At 28.5% G+C, this 17,428-nt stretch overlaps 2 protein-coding genes across 4 annotated transcripts; both read right to left on the minus strand.

Annotated features, from left to right (window-relative positions):
- LOC109332959 (probable GABA transporter 2) lies at positions 569–9,988 on the minus strand. Of its 3 annotated transcripts, none has more exons than XM_019568141.1 (8): positions 9,756–9,988; positions 9,145–9,375; positions 7,665–7,762; positions 3,066–3,252; positions 2,478–2,608; positions 1,970–2,209; positions 816–1,213; positions 569–783 (listed from the first exon to the last, which is right to left on the minus strand). In XM_019568141.1, exons 1-7 carry the CDS (start codon positions 9,841–9,843, stop codon positions 824–826), a joined length of 1,365 nt encoding a protein of 454 aa, XP_019423686.1. In that variant the 5' UTR covers positions 9,844–9,988; the 3' UTR covers positions 569–783; positions 816–823. The 3 variants fall into 3 exon arrangements, with proteins under 3 accessions (XP_019423686.1, XP_019423685.1, XP_019423684.1); XM_019568140.1 differs by having other exon boundaries at positions 569–780; positions 813–1,213; XM_019568139.1 differs by having other exon boundaries at positions 569–1,213.
- Positions 12,558–15,651, minus strand: LOC109332960 (protein trichome birefringence-like 23). The gene is made up of 5 exons (XM_019568142.1): positions 15,366–15,651; positions 14,270–14,544; positions 13,041–13,810; positions 12,940–12,952; positions 12,558–12,705 (listed from the first exon to the last, which is right to left on the minus strand). Exons 1-4 carry the CDS (start codon positions 15,607–15,609, stop codon positions 12,943–12,945), a joined length of 1,299 nt encoding a protein of 432 aa, XP_019423687.1. The 5' UTR covers positions 15,610–15,651; the 3' UTR covers positions 12,558–12,705; positions 12,940–12,942.

The raw sequence follows: 17,428 nt of genomic DNA on the forward strand, positions 1-17,428 counted from the left end.
TGATATTCTGATCCTCAATTACGCTCCCATTTTTCTAATATTCCGATTTGTTTTTAAATCTACCTTTACTTATTTAAACAATTTTCTCATATAATTTAATAATCACTTTAAATTTCTCTTCTAAATTTTCTTAATTTTTCATTGTATTATCCTTTCTTATTAATTTTTCAATACAATTGTGATATAACTATTCTCTCCATTTTCTCCACTCTTGAATATACTACTTTATCTTAGTTATTTTCCTCTTATTAAAATTGAGATTGAATATATTGTGAAATTTTGATTGTGTGAAATATATGAAAATTTAATAAGAATACTTTAATGAAATTTATTCTATTTTTACCTGATGATTTGTATGGAAAACCTTAATATCAAAGATTTTAAAAGTGAGAGTTATGACCATAGTCAAATTTGGGAGTATATTTGTTCTCCCACAACTTGTGTCACTGTATATACCATTAACCTATGATTGGTTGGAAAAATATTTTGAAGTTAAAAAATTAGTAATTAATCATTTTTCTGATCAATCGCATCTAATTATACATGCAATGACACCATTCAGACATGTAACTTTCAACAATACTCATTTCCTTTGCCACCTTATTTTCCATATCAAACACCCTTTAAATACAAGGCCTCCAATTCCCTCACTCAGCAAAAAAATAAACACCCCACTAAACATTCTCCAACATACTACACTTCATTCCATTACTATGCTAAATTATCTTCAATTTTCAACTCTATTGCACAATAAGAAACTATTGATTCAAGATAAAAGTGCATTATTTTGCATGCTTTTATCATGATACCTTCATGTACTTGTTTAATCAACAACATCATTGCTAAAGAGCTTAAATTTGTTAGCATCAAGGACCAATTTCCTAATGGAAGAGAATGCACCCATGATTCCTGCACCTGTGAAGATAACCATAATTGATATGTTGATCCAATAAGTTAAGGATGTTTTAGAAGGCTTGAATGTGATGTTGTATAGAAGCATAGGTAGAACAAAATCCAGAGGGATGAAACCAATAGCACCAACCACAGCATTAATGTCTCCGAAAAATGGTAACATGGCAGCCATAAATCCGCAGAATGACATGTAAATTGTTCGAAGAATTAGGCGAGGAATGAGATTTCTTTTCGAAAACAATCCTTGTTTAACATCTGCTGATTTCTTCTCCATTATCTCATAAGCAACTTGGGAATAAACCTGTCATGTGTTGGGACAAACATGTTGGAAGTTTGTTTCAAAATGAAGTTTTCAAACAGCAATAACTCCTACATTGCCTAGGATGAGAAGCTCAAGAGGGTTTATAATGTAATATGCTATGGGCTAGAACATATGCATAAACATAACACAAAAATTCACTACCCACACACATATCTTACTTATGTTAAGATTTCATTTCAAAACCAATTGACGATGAGATGAGTAACATAACAAATATTTAAGTCATGCCTAGTAGAACGAGGCAGGTAATGTGAGACTAACTTACCAACATATAACCCCTCCGCAGAAGTCTATCAAACTAGGCGAATATAAAAAAATTGAGGTCTAACTCTGATACCATGTTAAGAGAACGAATATCAAACTTAGTTTACAACTTGCTCCTACATGCATATTTACAATAATTCACCAAACACAAAGTTGGACTTCTACAGCATCACCAACACCTTTTCTTTTTAACCCATAGCCAATCATCTAATCTCTACTGTGTCAAGCACATCTCCCAATGTTACATAGACCAAATGGTTATGATATTAATCAATTAAAATTGGTAATTGATTAACATACTCTTCCATTGCATAATACATTTTTAATAGTTATTTGTACTCACTGACCTATGGTGTAAAACCAGTGGTTAATGCATACAAATATCTTATTTTTTCCCAATGCTTCTTCCTTAACAAACCCTAACCCTATTTAACATTCATTTCCATTAAAACAAAAACCCTATGTGCTTACCAGGCCAATGGCAAAGAGCTGAAGAAGAACAAATATAACTCCAAGTCCAAGTACCCAAGTTGGAGCCAAAGCAGGTCCTTCATCAGGTAACAAACTCTTTAAAATATTTGAATTTGCTTTATTTCCAAATACCCAATATCCAGAAATTGCAGCACTGTAGAATGTCACAAAAATTACAGCATAACACATAGTAAGTCCTTTTACCATCTTCCCAGTAGTAGCAGGAGGTGCTAGAGTTGCCTGCATTCATTATCATATAGTCAATCTAGCAGGTACCCACATTATGGGATCATGGGATCTTTTTCTATCAGATAGGAAGGGTTGTTCCGCATAATGTATTTCTACGTAAACTAAGATAATTATACGAGACTCTCACTTAGTAGGATCTGAGAATTTCAATTTCTTTTTCCACATGCGTATAAGTAAATAGCTAGACACTATAATGAACTTATCTTAATGAAATTAAAATAAATGTATTTGAACTTTTAGAAAGAGGAGCTGTGGGTACCTGTATTTCGGGTAATATACCATTTCCATATATTGCAGCAATTATGGAGATAGCAGTGAAGGCATTAAAGACCCTTGTAGAGCTCTTAGGTTCCAAGGAATAGTCCCTTGGAGGGGCGTTTTTTGATTTACCTGCAAAATTATTCGAGTTTGCTTAAGTTATTGGAACATTTCATTAATCAAGAGTCGAGCTGAGATAACTTAACTCAAAATTTGACTCGAGCTAATTCTTAAAAGTCGGCTTAAGTTGAGTTGGGTTAACTTGACTCAAAATTCGAATTGAGCTGATTCTTAAAAGTTGATTTAAGTCAAACTCGATCATTTTTAGCCTTAATCTAAATGCATCAGTCTTATGCAATTGTGTGTATACCAAGTTACATTTAGTCTAGTTTTTTATATACAAAGATTTTGATGGTAGGGAGGTGAAAATTATGAAGATGAAGGAGTTCAAGCTCAATTATTCACATTTTATTTTATACCCCACAACTCTGGATTAAGATCCTCTCCAATACTGGACTTAGATCCTGATACGTGGCACCAAAAAACGAGATAAAAGAATAGAATATAATGAGTTAGCGGTAGTACGTACCTGCATGAATACAAGCAGCAACTACAAGAATGGTGTATCCGAGACTGAGAAGAAGTGAAAAAAAGTTGATATGTCTTAGGGAATGGAAAGTGGGAAGCTGAGATAAAACTATCATCACCACCGTCACCATTGCTATGAACTCGTACAATTGCAAGGATCCATTAGGTGAAATACTCGAGTATATGATCTACAACAACACAAAGGAAAATAAATATATAATACTATATATATATATATAGCTAGTTGTACAAAATGTATGGAAGAGATGGACAAGCTTGAATTGTTGGTGCAAGTAACTAATATCACTTTTAAATATGATCAAAAAGTAAGAACATATATATTTTTAGTTATAAAAAACTAATGTGACTTTTAAATATTTTGAAGGATAAAATTTATAGATGAATATTGAAAGCTTCTTTATTTTCTGAAAGCTACTTTAAGTAGCTTTCTGAAAACTAGTTTTTGAATGTTATAAGCTTGTTCTTAAAAATTACAAGCTATCTTCAATTTTTATTTATGGAATAATTCTAATAGTTTATTGATTGATTCAGAAAAACTACTAGCTACCTAAAAAAACTATAAGATGATGTTGTCCATAAAACACAATGTAAATAGTGGAAAAATTAACTAAACTCTACCTTCATATTTTCTGGCTTTGGTTTTAGTGTTTTCCAACCATATATATGTCCCAATAATCCAAACCCAATTACCTTATTACAATTTTTTATTATATTATTTACATATAATGAAGTAATGCATGGTTAAAAACATTGTATTGTATAAGACGCTTAGTGAATCAGATTCATATTAATATAGTACAATAATTAGATATGAATTAGAGGATGTCAATTTTTTTTTTAAAAAAATCATTGTACCAGCTGATTTTGTGTGGATTGGGGTAAATTACTGTATTTTTTAAAAATCAGTGCTCCAAAAATTTTGCCTTTTAAATATTTAAAAAATATATTTCTTTTTGAAAATAGCTTAAGTTTTAGCAAATTTTTGCTTTAAATGATCAAGCAACACTATCATCTTTATTTGTATCTATAAAATATGGTCTAATATTAACACAACTATTTTGTTTGGTAAGGTTATGTAATTTCAGTAATGTGCGGTTTAATTAATAAATTAAACATTAAACTAATGTAATATTATATCAATACCCATAGATTTATGGGGTAATAGATCATTAACAATACTAGACACAAAATAGTAACATTATCTTTGGTTTAGAATAGAAAAGTAAAGAAAAGGAAATTTGAGAAAAGAAAATGTGACAACTTTTTAGTTGTTTGGTTCAGTAGAAAATAGAAAAAAAAAAGTAGAGAATAAAGAATATTATTATTAATAATAATGATATTTACATGCATTTGTTGGTTTATTTTTTAATGTAATATCTATGTAATGTGAGTGCAAAAGTTTTTACATAATTAATATACTTATTTTAAAGAGACAATGATGATAAAACATGAATGATGGATGATGTAGTGAAAATATATAAAACTCATACACGGTAAGAGCATATATTTTGTTCTCTTGTTATTTTAGAATTTTAGTAAAAATTTTATATTTATAAGTATGACTAACACGAAATATGAACTTTTAAATATGTAATGTAATATTTATGCAATATCAACATATCATTCACAATTTTATTACTTTTCTTAAAGAATCAATAATGCTGAATGATAGAGGTACAGTTTATAAAACTCATACAATATTTATGCATATATTTCCCACATGTTTTCCTCCTAACATTAGAGGGAAAATATAAAAGGATGAGTCCAACTACTTTTCTTTCATTCCCTCTGTTCAATGCAAACCAAACAAAAACATTTTTTTTTCTTCCCTTTTCTCCCCTCTCCTTTTCATTCCTTCATTTCCAGCCCAACCCAACTATTCCCCAATAATTTATGAATTTTATATAATGTCATTGTATTATTCATTATTGATATTTAATTATTATTAACTGTATATAATTTTTTATATTAATATTATATAGAGTAAATTACACTGACATCCCCTAAGATTTAGTAAATTACACAAATTACCCCTTACTTTTTATATCTACACAAACTCCCCTAATTTTTGTACTTTTGTTATATTGATCACCCTTGCATGAGAAATAAGTGTAATCTTTTAAATAAAAAATGTGATAAATGCAATTAAGTTAAATAAAACATAGTATATTATAGAGACAAGTCCAAATAATATATGAGTCAATACATCTTTATTATTTTTGGTTCGTTACGATATAGTATAAGAGTGATTTAAATGATATCTCTTTAGAATTGTTGATGCATTTTGTAACCAACAATAATAAAGATACATTGATTTGTATATTATTTGGATTTGCCTCCACAATATACTATGTTTTGTTTAATTTAATCTCATTTATCACATTTTTTGTTTAAAATATTACACTTATTTCTCATATATAGGTAGTCAATGTAACAAAAATATAAAAACTATGAGATTTGTGTATGTGTAAAAAATGAATGATAATTTGTATAATTTCATTAAAATTAAGGAGAAATCATTATAATTTACTCTAATATATATTATACTCATAATTTATTATCTTCTTCATTAAGTTATCAATCTTTTCTCTTCGGCCTCTGTCCTCACCCCTATTAAATAAAGAAAAAAAAAATGTATGTACTGACAGTGTATAAGATTTATACATTTTCATTGTATCATTATCATTGATGTTTAATTATTGTTGACTTTTCAAAAAAATAATAATAATCCAAATGAATAATAAATAATAATGTACATGTGTATAAATCTTTACACTGTGTACAGATTTTAAACTCTTAAATAAAACGTTATTTTTATTAAAAAAATACTGTAAATAACATGTAAGTCTGTCCAATATTAATACATGAACATTTGATTTGCTACCACTCTATGCTCACTAGTCACTAGTGCATCGTGCAAAGCACTCCACTCATTTATGTTGAATACGAATATTTTCATCATTTTTATTTTGTTTTGCATAGTTATCCAAATATTATTATAAACTTTTTATAAAATTAATTTATTTTTTACTAAAATATTATCACGGAAAGTCAAATATATAAATAATCACTATCTTGCTTATACTTTTAAAATATAATATACCACTAAATCACACGTTTTATTTCAACAAGTTATATAAATAAAATTACATATAACATTCTTCATTTAGTATATTAATAAGGAGCTAGGTTTATCCTTTTCAGTCATCATTGTTGCCAGTTTGTCACAGTTCACATAGTACAAGTTATGACCCCACCATGGTGTAGAGCTTAATTCTTCTTTATTTATATTTTTATAACATTGTAGAGCTTATTATATCTTTTATTATAAAAAATAACTAAAGCTAAAATTAAAATTTATCATAAGAGTAAAATTTACCGGAATTTTATTTTGAATATAATATCACAAACACCTAATTTACCGGAATTTTATCTGAATATAATATCTAATATCTATATATTTTCGGTGTAAAGATTTATACATAATTAATATATTATCTGTTATTCATTAATATTATTTTTTGAATAATCAATTATAAGAAAATACAAATATTAGATAATGAAATAAAAATGTATAAAACTTGAATATGCATATACATTTCTCTCATTTAATTTCTCTGACACTCATTAATTGGAAAAGCATCTAAAGGTGTTAGTGCTAGAAACGAGGCAGCAAGTGTTGAATAGTTATCACGTATTTCTGACATTTTCTTCATCTTCGTAATCTTCATTTGTCTTGAATTTTTTTACCTTCTAATTTTTAAAGTTTAAGAGAATATTAATGACTCTTTTATTTATGGATTATATATTTATCATTATTATTAAAAAATTATGAAAAAAAGTAGGAAGAGAAATTGAGAAATATTAAAAAATAATAAAAACTCTATTAAAAATAAATATACATGAAGTAACCTTTTATGTTTGGATAGAAAATGTAGACAAAATTTAAAAAAAATGGAGAGAGTAATTAAATTGTGAGAGGAATATACAGCAATAATTAAAACTGATATATAAACCGACAAAACATTAATATAAATAATATAAGATATTATTATATCTAAAATGGATTAATTGGTTACCAAAAAACTGAGATAAAAATCGGGGACCGCTATTCAGCGGTGCAATGAATTTCCAACGGTATGATTGGTTCTTCAATTTGGGCACGTATCCTACTTAGTGAAGGAACATATCATCGATTGATGAAATGACTAAAACTAATTTTTAATAAAATTTTAACAATCCAAACAAAAAGAGTAATTATCAACAAAATATTAATGTAGTTATATAAGATCTTTTAGATTTCAGATAAATAAATCAAATGATCAAATATTTGATTTGATTTTTGACATGACATTTATCAAAAAAGACAGTACAGTTAACTCCCTCAAAAATGATTATTTTCTTAATCATAGGCTAGAGGATATCTTTTATTATAAAAAATAACTAAAGCTAAAATTAAAAAATTTCATAAGAATAAATAAAACATATATCAAATAATGAATATATTTAATGAGATAAATCATCTTTCATATGAAGAGATATTTTATTGTCGTAAACCAAATATAAATGGGAAAGAAACCTGAAGGCATTCACCGGCAAGCAAGATTGCTCCAACGCCAATTCCTGTGTTGATTGCCGTTTGAATAAAGATTACAAAATAGAACATCAATCCTGACCCTGTCAAACACAATTACCAACTAACCACTATCAAAATAAATTCGAATCGTGCTACGCACTACCAAAATGTATTATAAGTTTTTAGTTACAAGTGGATTAAAAAAGCACAATAAAAAACATACATAAATTAAAATAGTACTTATAGATTTACCAAAAATATAATAAAAATAGTATTTACAGTCTGTTTGTAAATTGATTTTAAGAAAATTTTAATTCATTTTGCACAATAAGGAAACCAGGTTTATTTTCCATAAATATCATCTAAATATTCTTTTGTATAGTCTGTGTTACCGTATGTATTTTTTAAAGTATATGTATGGTTTTGTTTTTAGAAATCTGAAATTTAAACTTTAAGCCCAAAATACAAGGTGGTTGGGTGGAGAGTTTAGTGAATAAAATGAAGAGAATGTTGAAAATTTGAATCTCACCTATTATAAAAATTAATATATTAATATTTGTCTTTCAAAAAATTATAAATTTTTTTTATATAATTTTATAAAGATTAGTATTCATTGAGTGCTCAAAAATGATGGATATCTTTAAATATCTTCAATGCCACAAACGGACAATCAATGAGTGCTCAAATTTGACCACATAAATTTTTAACTAAATCAACTAGGAAAAAGTTGAACTTCACTAAAAAAAGAATAAAATAAAATTTTCATGTTCCTAGACTTAGAGGGGTAATAGTTAATATATACCAATTATTAGGGGATATCGCTATTAACATGTAGGGATATATTTTTCCTATATTAAGTAACAAAATCTTATTGTTTGCCTTTGAATTTGGCATTTAAACAATAAACAAACAAAAGGCAGATATGTTGTTTGAACCCTCCAAATGGCCATCATATCCTACAAGAGAGTGATTATGATTAATGTAGTGAAAATATTGTAGTTATATAGTGGTATCCAAACACATTGATAAATTTTTTAACAAGTGTCATTTTTAAGAATCAAATTTTTAATATTTTGTGAATATAATTCTTAAGAATTTAGTCAAACATAGACATAACCAACATCTTTTTTGTGCTATATTTACATGTGTGCACATTTATTGTCCGACATAAGTGTCACTCCAAATACCATAACCTTGTGATTTATTGAGAAAAAAAATATTAAAAATAAAATTTAATTTTTAAATATTTTTTGACTAATCATAACTTATGATACATGAAATGATACTTATTGTAAGACAGCATATGTACTCTCATATTTACGTCTCATGTTTCATAAAGTGTCTCGTTCCATATATATCAAATCTAATATTTAAGTATTTTTTCTGAAATATTTTGTGGGATATATATGCAACATTTATATAGATAATATTAAACAAAAAACAGAGGAAGTCTAAGCATGGTTGAATTTTAATGATTCATTACCTAATACATCGGCGGCCAGTTCCCGGAAACGGATGTGGCGGCGGCCGGAGGTCTCACAATGATCAAGCACTTTAGACATAAGATAATAAGAGTAGAAAGTTACAACACCCATCACGGTGAGGCAAAAACAACCAAGCCCCCACCCCAATCCTCTGAATGCATATGGCAACGTTAGTATTGTTGGCCCCACAATCGCCGTTGTTAAATGAAATCCCGCATGCCACCATTCACCTATATATATCATCATTCATACATCATATACTATATTCATCATTCTAGCCGTTATCGTAAATCAAAAATGATAATAATGTATAATTATTGGAACTTACTTTGTTAGAAGTCATAAATTTTTTGTGTGAAATTTAAAAAACTCTGAAGTCTTACATAAAAGAATATTGTTACAAGCTACAATAACAACACTACTTCATGAAATTATAGTCAATATGATTTTAATTACAATCTTATTATCACGACCTCAATTACGACCACAGATTTAAAAGTAAAGTCTTAATTATGGATGTGGAGTTTTGATTAATGGAGAAAAACATGGATAAGATTGTTCATATTATAATATGAGTGATTGATAAATGATTATGAGTATGGTGGTTTACCTTTGGACTGAAGGACAAAAGCAGCTCCGGCATCCGCTTCATCATGGTGGTTCTCCAGGAAGGGGTCCTCCTTAGGTGGATCTGGCATGATATTATTATGGGTTGAGTATACTAAGGAAGAACAAGTATAAATTCAACTATGATGTGCAAATCTTATATTGTGTTCGGTGAACAAACTATCCAAAGAATGCGGGTGGGGTAATCTATCTTCTGTTAGAGCCGTATAAAATAAGGTAGGAAGTGCTTGTTTCTCTTTTTTTTTTTTGTAGGATTTGGACACTTGTGCTTTTATATGTTCACACTTCTAATTCAACTTGTTTAAGGTTTCACTAGATATTCAAGGTGGAGGGTTTAATTCTTGTCAGCGACATTTGTTAAGAGGAGCAACTACGAAATCTGAATGAATTAGTTCAGTACCAAAAAATGTGAGAATATACACTTGTTAGTACAAAAAACCACATAACATTAATGGTTCAGAGGGACAATTACCCATCCAAAAGAGATTAGTTTTTATCCATAAGGGAATGAATATTATTAGTAGTACAAAAAAAACTACATAAGATTAATTGTTAGAAAAAGTTAAATAGTATAAAGAGAAAAAAACGTATGTACTAACGGTATTTGAGTTTTTTGCACCATTGTTGTATGATCATTCATGTTTTACCATAATTGACGTTATTAAAAAAGTAATACAAATAAATAATGAATTATATACTGATTGTGTATGATTTTTTGTGCTGACAATGCATACACTAATTTGTTCATTTGGGAGGAAGATGAATTTGCAGAACTCCTTGAGCAACTACATGGCTTAATGCCTAAACATCATATTGATGACTCTTGGTCTTAGATTCATGATACAAATGGAAAATACTCGATCAGAAATGCTTATCAAACTCTACAAAAAGTGGAAGGAAACAATGGTATTGCTTTCTTCAAAAGACTTTGGGATTGTAACACCCCGACAAAGATGAAGTGCTTAGTGTGAAAAATTGCTTTGAATGAGTTATCATCTAAGGTGAACCTTGCTCATAGAGGTGGGCTGACTTCTCAAGACATTTTTTTTTTGTTCTCTTTGTGGTGAGGTGGAGGAATCTACTAGTCATTTGTTTTTTGGTGTTCTGTTGCATATTTAGTTTGACAAAAGCTTTATTCTTGCTTTGGACTCCGTTTTATTATTCATAACAATGTCATGTCTATGTTATCTATTCATGAAAAAACTATTTGGTTGGAGAAGAAAAACAAAAATGGTGGGTGGCTCCTTTGTTTGTGAAAATTTGGCACATTATGAGCAAAATTATTTTTTGAGTACAAGAAGTTCAAAATAGATGATATGATGAAATTTATTTTACACATTCTTAGAGTCTTTTTCATGTTCGCTTTCCTCTTTTCTCTTTTTCTCTAATATATTGCGTGAGACGCTCATCATATTGTCTTTCTCTTTGTTGATGTAAAGATTTCATGAATAAAAATACAACTTGTTCTTCTAATTATTTTATCCCTAAATCAATACACTTTTTATTAGTGATCAAAAGAATATAAAAAGTGCACTTAAAAGTTAATAGTTAATAAGAATTAAATATTTGTATTAAAAAGTCATGATAAGATACTATTTTCAATAGCGAAAGAGGTCTGGTCCATTTTCCTTTGAAAGAGATCTAGTTATTGCACAAAATTTAGGTGTTTGATTATTTATTGTGTCACATGTATATATTTAGTTAAAAGAGTGAGGCACCAAATCTTTTAGATACTGAAAGTGAAAAGGATCCAAACTTTTATTATACAATAATTTTAACTGAATTAGTGTAGTCAATTTTCTTGATTTTATAAAAAGGCATTATATCATTTGTAACTTTAATCTCTTAAGCCATCCTGAAAATGTAAAAGTTTGTTGTTTCTTGCTAATCACCGAATCACAACAAAATTGTAAAAAATAACAAATGTTGCAATTTATGTCTAAATTTGTTTATTGTTTCTATTTGCGTAATTTTACATATATTAATTGAGTTCAGAGTAGTTATCAACTATATCAAACTCGAACCTGAAAGTTGAACTCGGATAAAACCCAAATTTAATCATATCAAATTTCCTGTTAAATTCAGGTTGAGTTCAAACGTGTACTCACAAGTTCAGTTTTCATTGTCATTTCTACTTTCTTAAAAGTGATAAGCTATTGAACTCATAAAACATGAATGGGGATCTGTTGTCCCCAATTATATCTCTAAGTTTATCCCAAATTAATTATAATGAAAAAATAGACAAATTGACGAATGTTTGATTTTTTTAACTGATATATTATATTATAGGATAAACTTTGAGATATGATTGGATATATCAAATGGTTGTCTATAAAACATTAGTTCCCTTCCACGCTTAAACTGACAACCTATATGAGATTGGTTATATATGCCGTAGTGTTTTCCTTCTTTAAGTCTTTAAGTTACTAATATAAAAAAAAATAAGATTGTAATATTTATGTATTATTAATATAAAAATTTATATAATTAATATATTATTTATTATTTATTTGTATTACTTTTTTTTAGAAAAGTCAATAATTAATAAACATAAATTATATAAGTGTACTTTGTTTCAATATCTCTTTTTAAATCCCCACGTCTCTCTCGATACCTTTAAAAGGCCAAGTAAGGACCTCAAGCCTGTAACTTAGTCCTTGAGTCTTTAAAAAGAACTTCCATAAAACTTTTTATCTCAATCATTCTATTTCTTTATGATAAAAATTAATGACTTTAACTATCTTATTCATGATTAAGATATCATTATAAAACACAAAAAAACTACTTAAGCTTGGTCCTATTTGTCAATATCAATCAAGATAATTGACTAATGTTACAAGACAATAATAGAATCCAAAGATACAGAAAAAGAAATAAAGAAAACTTGACTTAAATGGCCACTAAAATGTCCCAAGAAGTCTTCACATGTGCATGCAAGCACTTCAACTCTCATTTTACATTTATGACACAATACAATATCCATAAATATATAAAGATTTAATATGTATGCACAAATATTACATCTATTTTTTATACTCATTCACCAAAATTAACATTCAATTTATAATCTTTTCTTCAATATTGAATTTGTTTACCTCCAATCTCCATTGTACATATGGATGAACATTAAGAATAATAGGAAAGGAAACTAATTTAATTAACTGATTTTCTCACCTATTAAGAATCAGAAGCCTTATGCTTCCTTCCTTTCTTTTTCTAAAAAAAACTCAACTCGTAAATAGAGACTGTACCACGATTTTTTCATCCATTGACAACCATCTCCATTAGTATATCATTCCAAGAATCTATTGGCCCAGGCAAGCACCAATGCAAACAATCATTTTGAACATTCCCATTTTTGTCTTTCTTATCAAATGGATGAAACTCTCTATATGGACCAGGATGTCCATCTGGTCTCAAAAGTGAAAGTGGTACAAAATCAACAACTTTAAGATTCACACCATTTCTTGAAGCTTCAATAACTGCATTTTCAACCTCCATTAACTCTATATCACGAAGCATCTTATTCAAATACTTAATCTCCATTTCACCTTCCTTAACTGGTTTTGTTCTATTGCATGTTCCACCATTAGACCATTCACCATTTTCAAAATGGTCTGGAGTGAATGTTCTATAAAATATCATGCCTTTGTGATGTGAAGAAACTATGTAATTCAACACAAATTTGATGGCTTTTCTATAAGCAAAGGTAAATTCTAACTCTTTTAGGTTACTTTTAGGGCAAGAGTGACACCCTAATATAGTGTCATTTTCATAGTAGATTGCTGATCTTAGAAACCATTTCCCACATGAGAGAATAATGTAATCAAAGTTCATGAATTGGTTTTTCCATTTACTACTTAATTTGTCAAGATGTAACTCAATTTCAGAATTTGGAACACCATTAATGTCTTCAACAATACCAGCTTCTACAAGAAATGGTGACCAGATAACTGATAGAGTGAAGTTGAATGAAGAGAAGTGCCAGGTTTTGGACTTGAATCCTTTCTCCTCATATACCACAACAGATTGCCCCACCTGAAGGACAATAGTTTAAGTGAGTCTGTTTTAAATTGTGGTTATGATTATTGCGAGTATGATCAGTATGGTGTGGATTATGACTATGTCGGCATGAAATTTTTTGTAATTAAAAATATATTTCAATTTAGTGTGGCTTAAAATCAAGGATGGTGGTCATTATGAGTGCAACCACAATATCACGACCGGATTTGATAGACACGGTGTAATTAATGAGTTTTATTAAATGAGAGTAACATTATAATTTTATAATATGTTTTTAAAAATCAAGAAATATAATGAATTTTATTGATTGATACCCTTTAATAACAATAAGTTGTAGTAACATAAGATTTAGTAACAATAAGTTGTTGATCTAATTATGTATAAGATCATATTGGATATTCAAATAAACCAAAAATTCAAGGTTAGATTTCTAAGAATAACATTTATCGAGAAAAATAAGAATAGAAGACATACCGTAGAAAGCATGCACATCAAGGACTTGACATGGTTTCTAGTTATTGAGTCACCAATGAGTGCCCATGTTTTATTGCGCATTGCATTCAGAAACTTATATGGATCAAATGAAGGTAAATCACACTTTCTAGGAGTCCATTTCCAATACAGAAATTCTCGATCTGGCCTCCCATTCTTCAAGCAATTTTGATAAGGTTCAATGTGATTGCAATTTTCACTATAGAGTGGACCCTTTGGATTAGGGACCCAATCCCCACTTAAGTAATCACATTTCTCTACATTTCAAAATAAACAAATAATTTGTCACTTTTAAAGCATGCATTCACATTTCTAAGGTACTATTTTTTTAGTATCTAGAATCCAATCAATTTAACATAATTATTTAGTATTTGGGTAAATAATTTGAGTAAACATTAACTCAAAAAGTTAATCTGAAAAATCTTATGTTTATTCAAGTTAATCATAAAGTAAACATAGGTGAAAAGTCAAAGATTGGATTAGTGAGAATCACACTTATTAGGAAAGATATTCACATACTTCGAAAGAAATTAATTTTTTATCCTTTATATGATGTGATATATTTGATTATACCAAAAAGATCTCACAACATGTATTGCACTTTAACTAATAAAAATTCCAAGTAATTACTGATAGGTCAAATTCTATTTTTATAAGGTTCTTTCTCACGAATTTATTGAATAAAATAAAAACTGTTTGCAACAAAAAATTAAGTCATTTTTCAATATTTCATAAATTATTTTCTCGTTTAAATAGGATCTCTTTAATGACTATAAGATGGGGGAAACCATATATTAGTTACCTTGTTGTTCTATAATGAGTGTAGCTCTATTTGCTATAGGCTTGTCTTTGGTTTAAAAAATGTATTCAAATTAAAATTTAATTATTAAAGTATTTTTCTAATCAATCATAGCTTAGACACAATTTTTTCGGTATATGTTTATTGTACAAATAATAACGTTACCCCACCATTTTTTGTATGCAAAACTAACCGTCAGTTAGTGTATAAGAATGTTAAAAACTCACATATATTTATAAAACAATAAGAAAGACATGAGAATATGGCTATATAGCTTACCTGTATTTGTGGATTGGTCTTCATTTTCAGGAACATGTTCTGAAACAAGTGTGTTTTGGTGTTCTGGTACTATGGTTGTTTTCTCAGGAAAAGTGTGTTCCAGAAGTGGCACAAATTTCTGGGGTAGGGAATGAAAGAAGACAAGTTTGAAAGCAAGTCCAAAGAAGAATGTGATAACCACCAATTTTAAGATAAGATTCTTGTGCTTGTAACCAAACCCATGCTTCAAATAATCAATCCTCATATCTTTGCTTCTATCTTTCAGTGTGTGGTACTTGTGGTTTCACAAACTGATTATAAACTCAAGTAATGCTTCTTTGGTTCATTCTCACTCCTTCACCATTTTCCAACTAGTTAAATGACACTTGAACTAAAAAAGAAAGTGTCTTTGATAGTTAAGAAAAAGAGAATTTTAATCTATAATAACATTATTAGGAAATTTGATAATGGACAAACATTATATTATTTTTTATAAGTAATTATTTGATTCTTTTTGTCTCAAACAGGTCAAAAGAGTTGTCAAATGTTGTCTTAAGGTTCTAATTATTCAATTATAAGTTGATAACAATCATTAATAAGGAGTACTATGCTATCCCTCATGGAAAAAATGGCTGGCCATGACCAAATTAGATATAGGAAATGTAAATGTAAGAAATTCTATCTATATCTATACTATTAATAAAAGCAAAACAAGTAATAATTACTTCATGGTATAATTTTTATATTCCAAACTTACCCTTTATATTTTTAATAACTACTATAAACTTCCATATATTACTTTCATTTTTTATATTAATAATTTAATATCATTAATCTTCCACACATTCTCCTATTTCCATCTTCTATTTTTCTCCACCCAATAGACACAAAATGAGAAATTGACATAAGTTTTATGTATATCATATCAACTATCACATATTATCTTTTTAAATCTTCACTCTTTATTGAGTTTATATACTGCACTCTTATATTTAAATTGTTTTTCTTAAATAATACAATATGAAAATCATACATACTATATCAAAAAAATAAGAATGCGGGTGACCGGGACAGAGTGCCAGTCGACACGCTAGTTTTTATAAAGCAAATAGTTGTTATTCGAAACTAGTGACCTCCTTCGAATCACAAGGCAGCAAACAATTTTATTATTGTATCGAAGAATATATGATAAAGATATATATCTCATTTTGTACATTATAGAACCATTTCAAACGATTAATATTAATTGAGTTAAACCCTCCTCCTCTACATTATTGAGTTTATCCCAGAGTATAGGTAACTCAAAATAATAATAATAATATAAAAGTGACAAACCACATATCCAAATTAAGTATATAGTATCAATACCACATATATGATAACAACCAATGATGTCTTTATTTGCTCTCTTCATCTCTACTCTTCTGGTTTTTTCTAGTGCTCATCTTACTTCCAGATTCCTTATCAAAATTAGGGATGAGCGTGGGACTGGTTGGGACGAGTTAAACATGTCCCTAAATATTGATTAGGTCAATTTTTGAACTTGAACTCGTCCCTAGTTAGGATGAGATATGTGAGGGACATGTCTAAAATAAGATGGATTAAGATAGAGATAAGTTCGGGTTGGAAAATGACAAAATGACAAATGAAGATTTTTTTCCTCAAATCTTTAAGTATGCACAATCAAACTTATCACAATCTATATATAAACTCAACTAAAACATGTATCCCTCATACATCAGTATATAAACTACAAACCGTAAATTGCACCATTCAAATTAAAAACTACCACAATTACGTGACTGAAAATTATAGAAGTCTTTGAAATTTCAGAACAATTTAAACTGTCAAGTGTCAATGCAAAGCTAAAAGTGTTCTTGTAAATGATAAAAAAACACTTGACAACTGAAATGACAACAACATGCCAACACTCAAAAATTCATACAAAAATGAATACAATAACTAACTCTTAAGCGTCAGAGTGTCTTTCACTCTTGTTGTAGCGGTCTTTCACTATCCAAGAGAATTAAACAATAAAAGAAGGTAAGGAATGAAGATTATATGATAAGTGATACGAATATACT

This window comes from Lupinus angustifolius, chromosome LG18 (assembly GCF_001865875.1).
Source record: "Lupinus angustifolius cultivar Tanjil chromosome LG18, LupAngTanjil_v1.0, whole genome shotgun sequence".
NCBI lineage: Eukaryota > Viridiplantae > Streptophyta > Magnoliopsida > Fabales > Fabaceae > Lupinus > Lupinus angustifolius.

Bases quoted from the DNA above. Each gene is read 5' to 3' on its own strand.
- LOC109332959 (XM_019568141.1), bottom strand. From the start codon at position 9,843: ATGCCAGATCCACCTAAGGAGGACCCCTTCCTGGAGAACCACCATGAT. The intron at 9,376-9,755 runs GTAAACCACCAT...TGATATATATAG, and splicing joins TTTTGTCCTTCAGTCCAAAG to GTGAATGGTGGCATGCGGGA. The intron at 2,210-2,477 runs GTACCCACAGCT...TAATGAATGCAG, and splicing joins GTATATTACCCGAAATACAG to GCAACTCTAGCACCTCCTGC.
- LOC109332960 (XM_019568142.1), bottom strand. From the start codon at position 15,609: ATGAGGATTGATTATTTGAAGCATGGGTTTGGTTACAAGCACAAGAAT. The intron at 14,545-15,365 runs GTAAGCTATATA...TTTGAAATGTAG, and splicing joins AGACCAATCCACAAATACAG to AGAAATGTGATTACTTAAGT. The intron at 13,811-14,269 runs GTATGTCTTCTA...ATTGTCCTTCAG, and splicing joins TGATGTGCATGCTTTCTACG to GTGGGGCAATCTGTTGTGGT.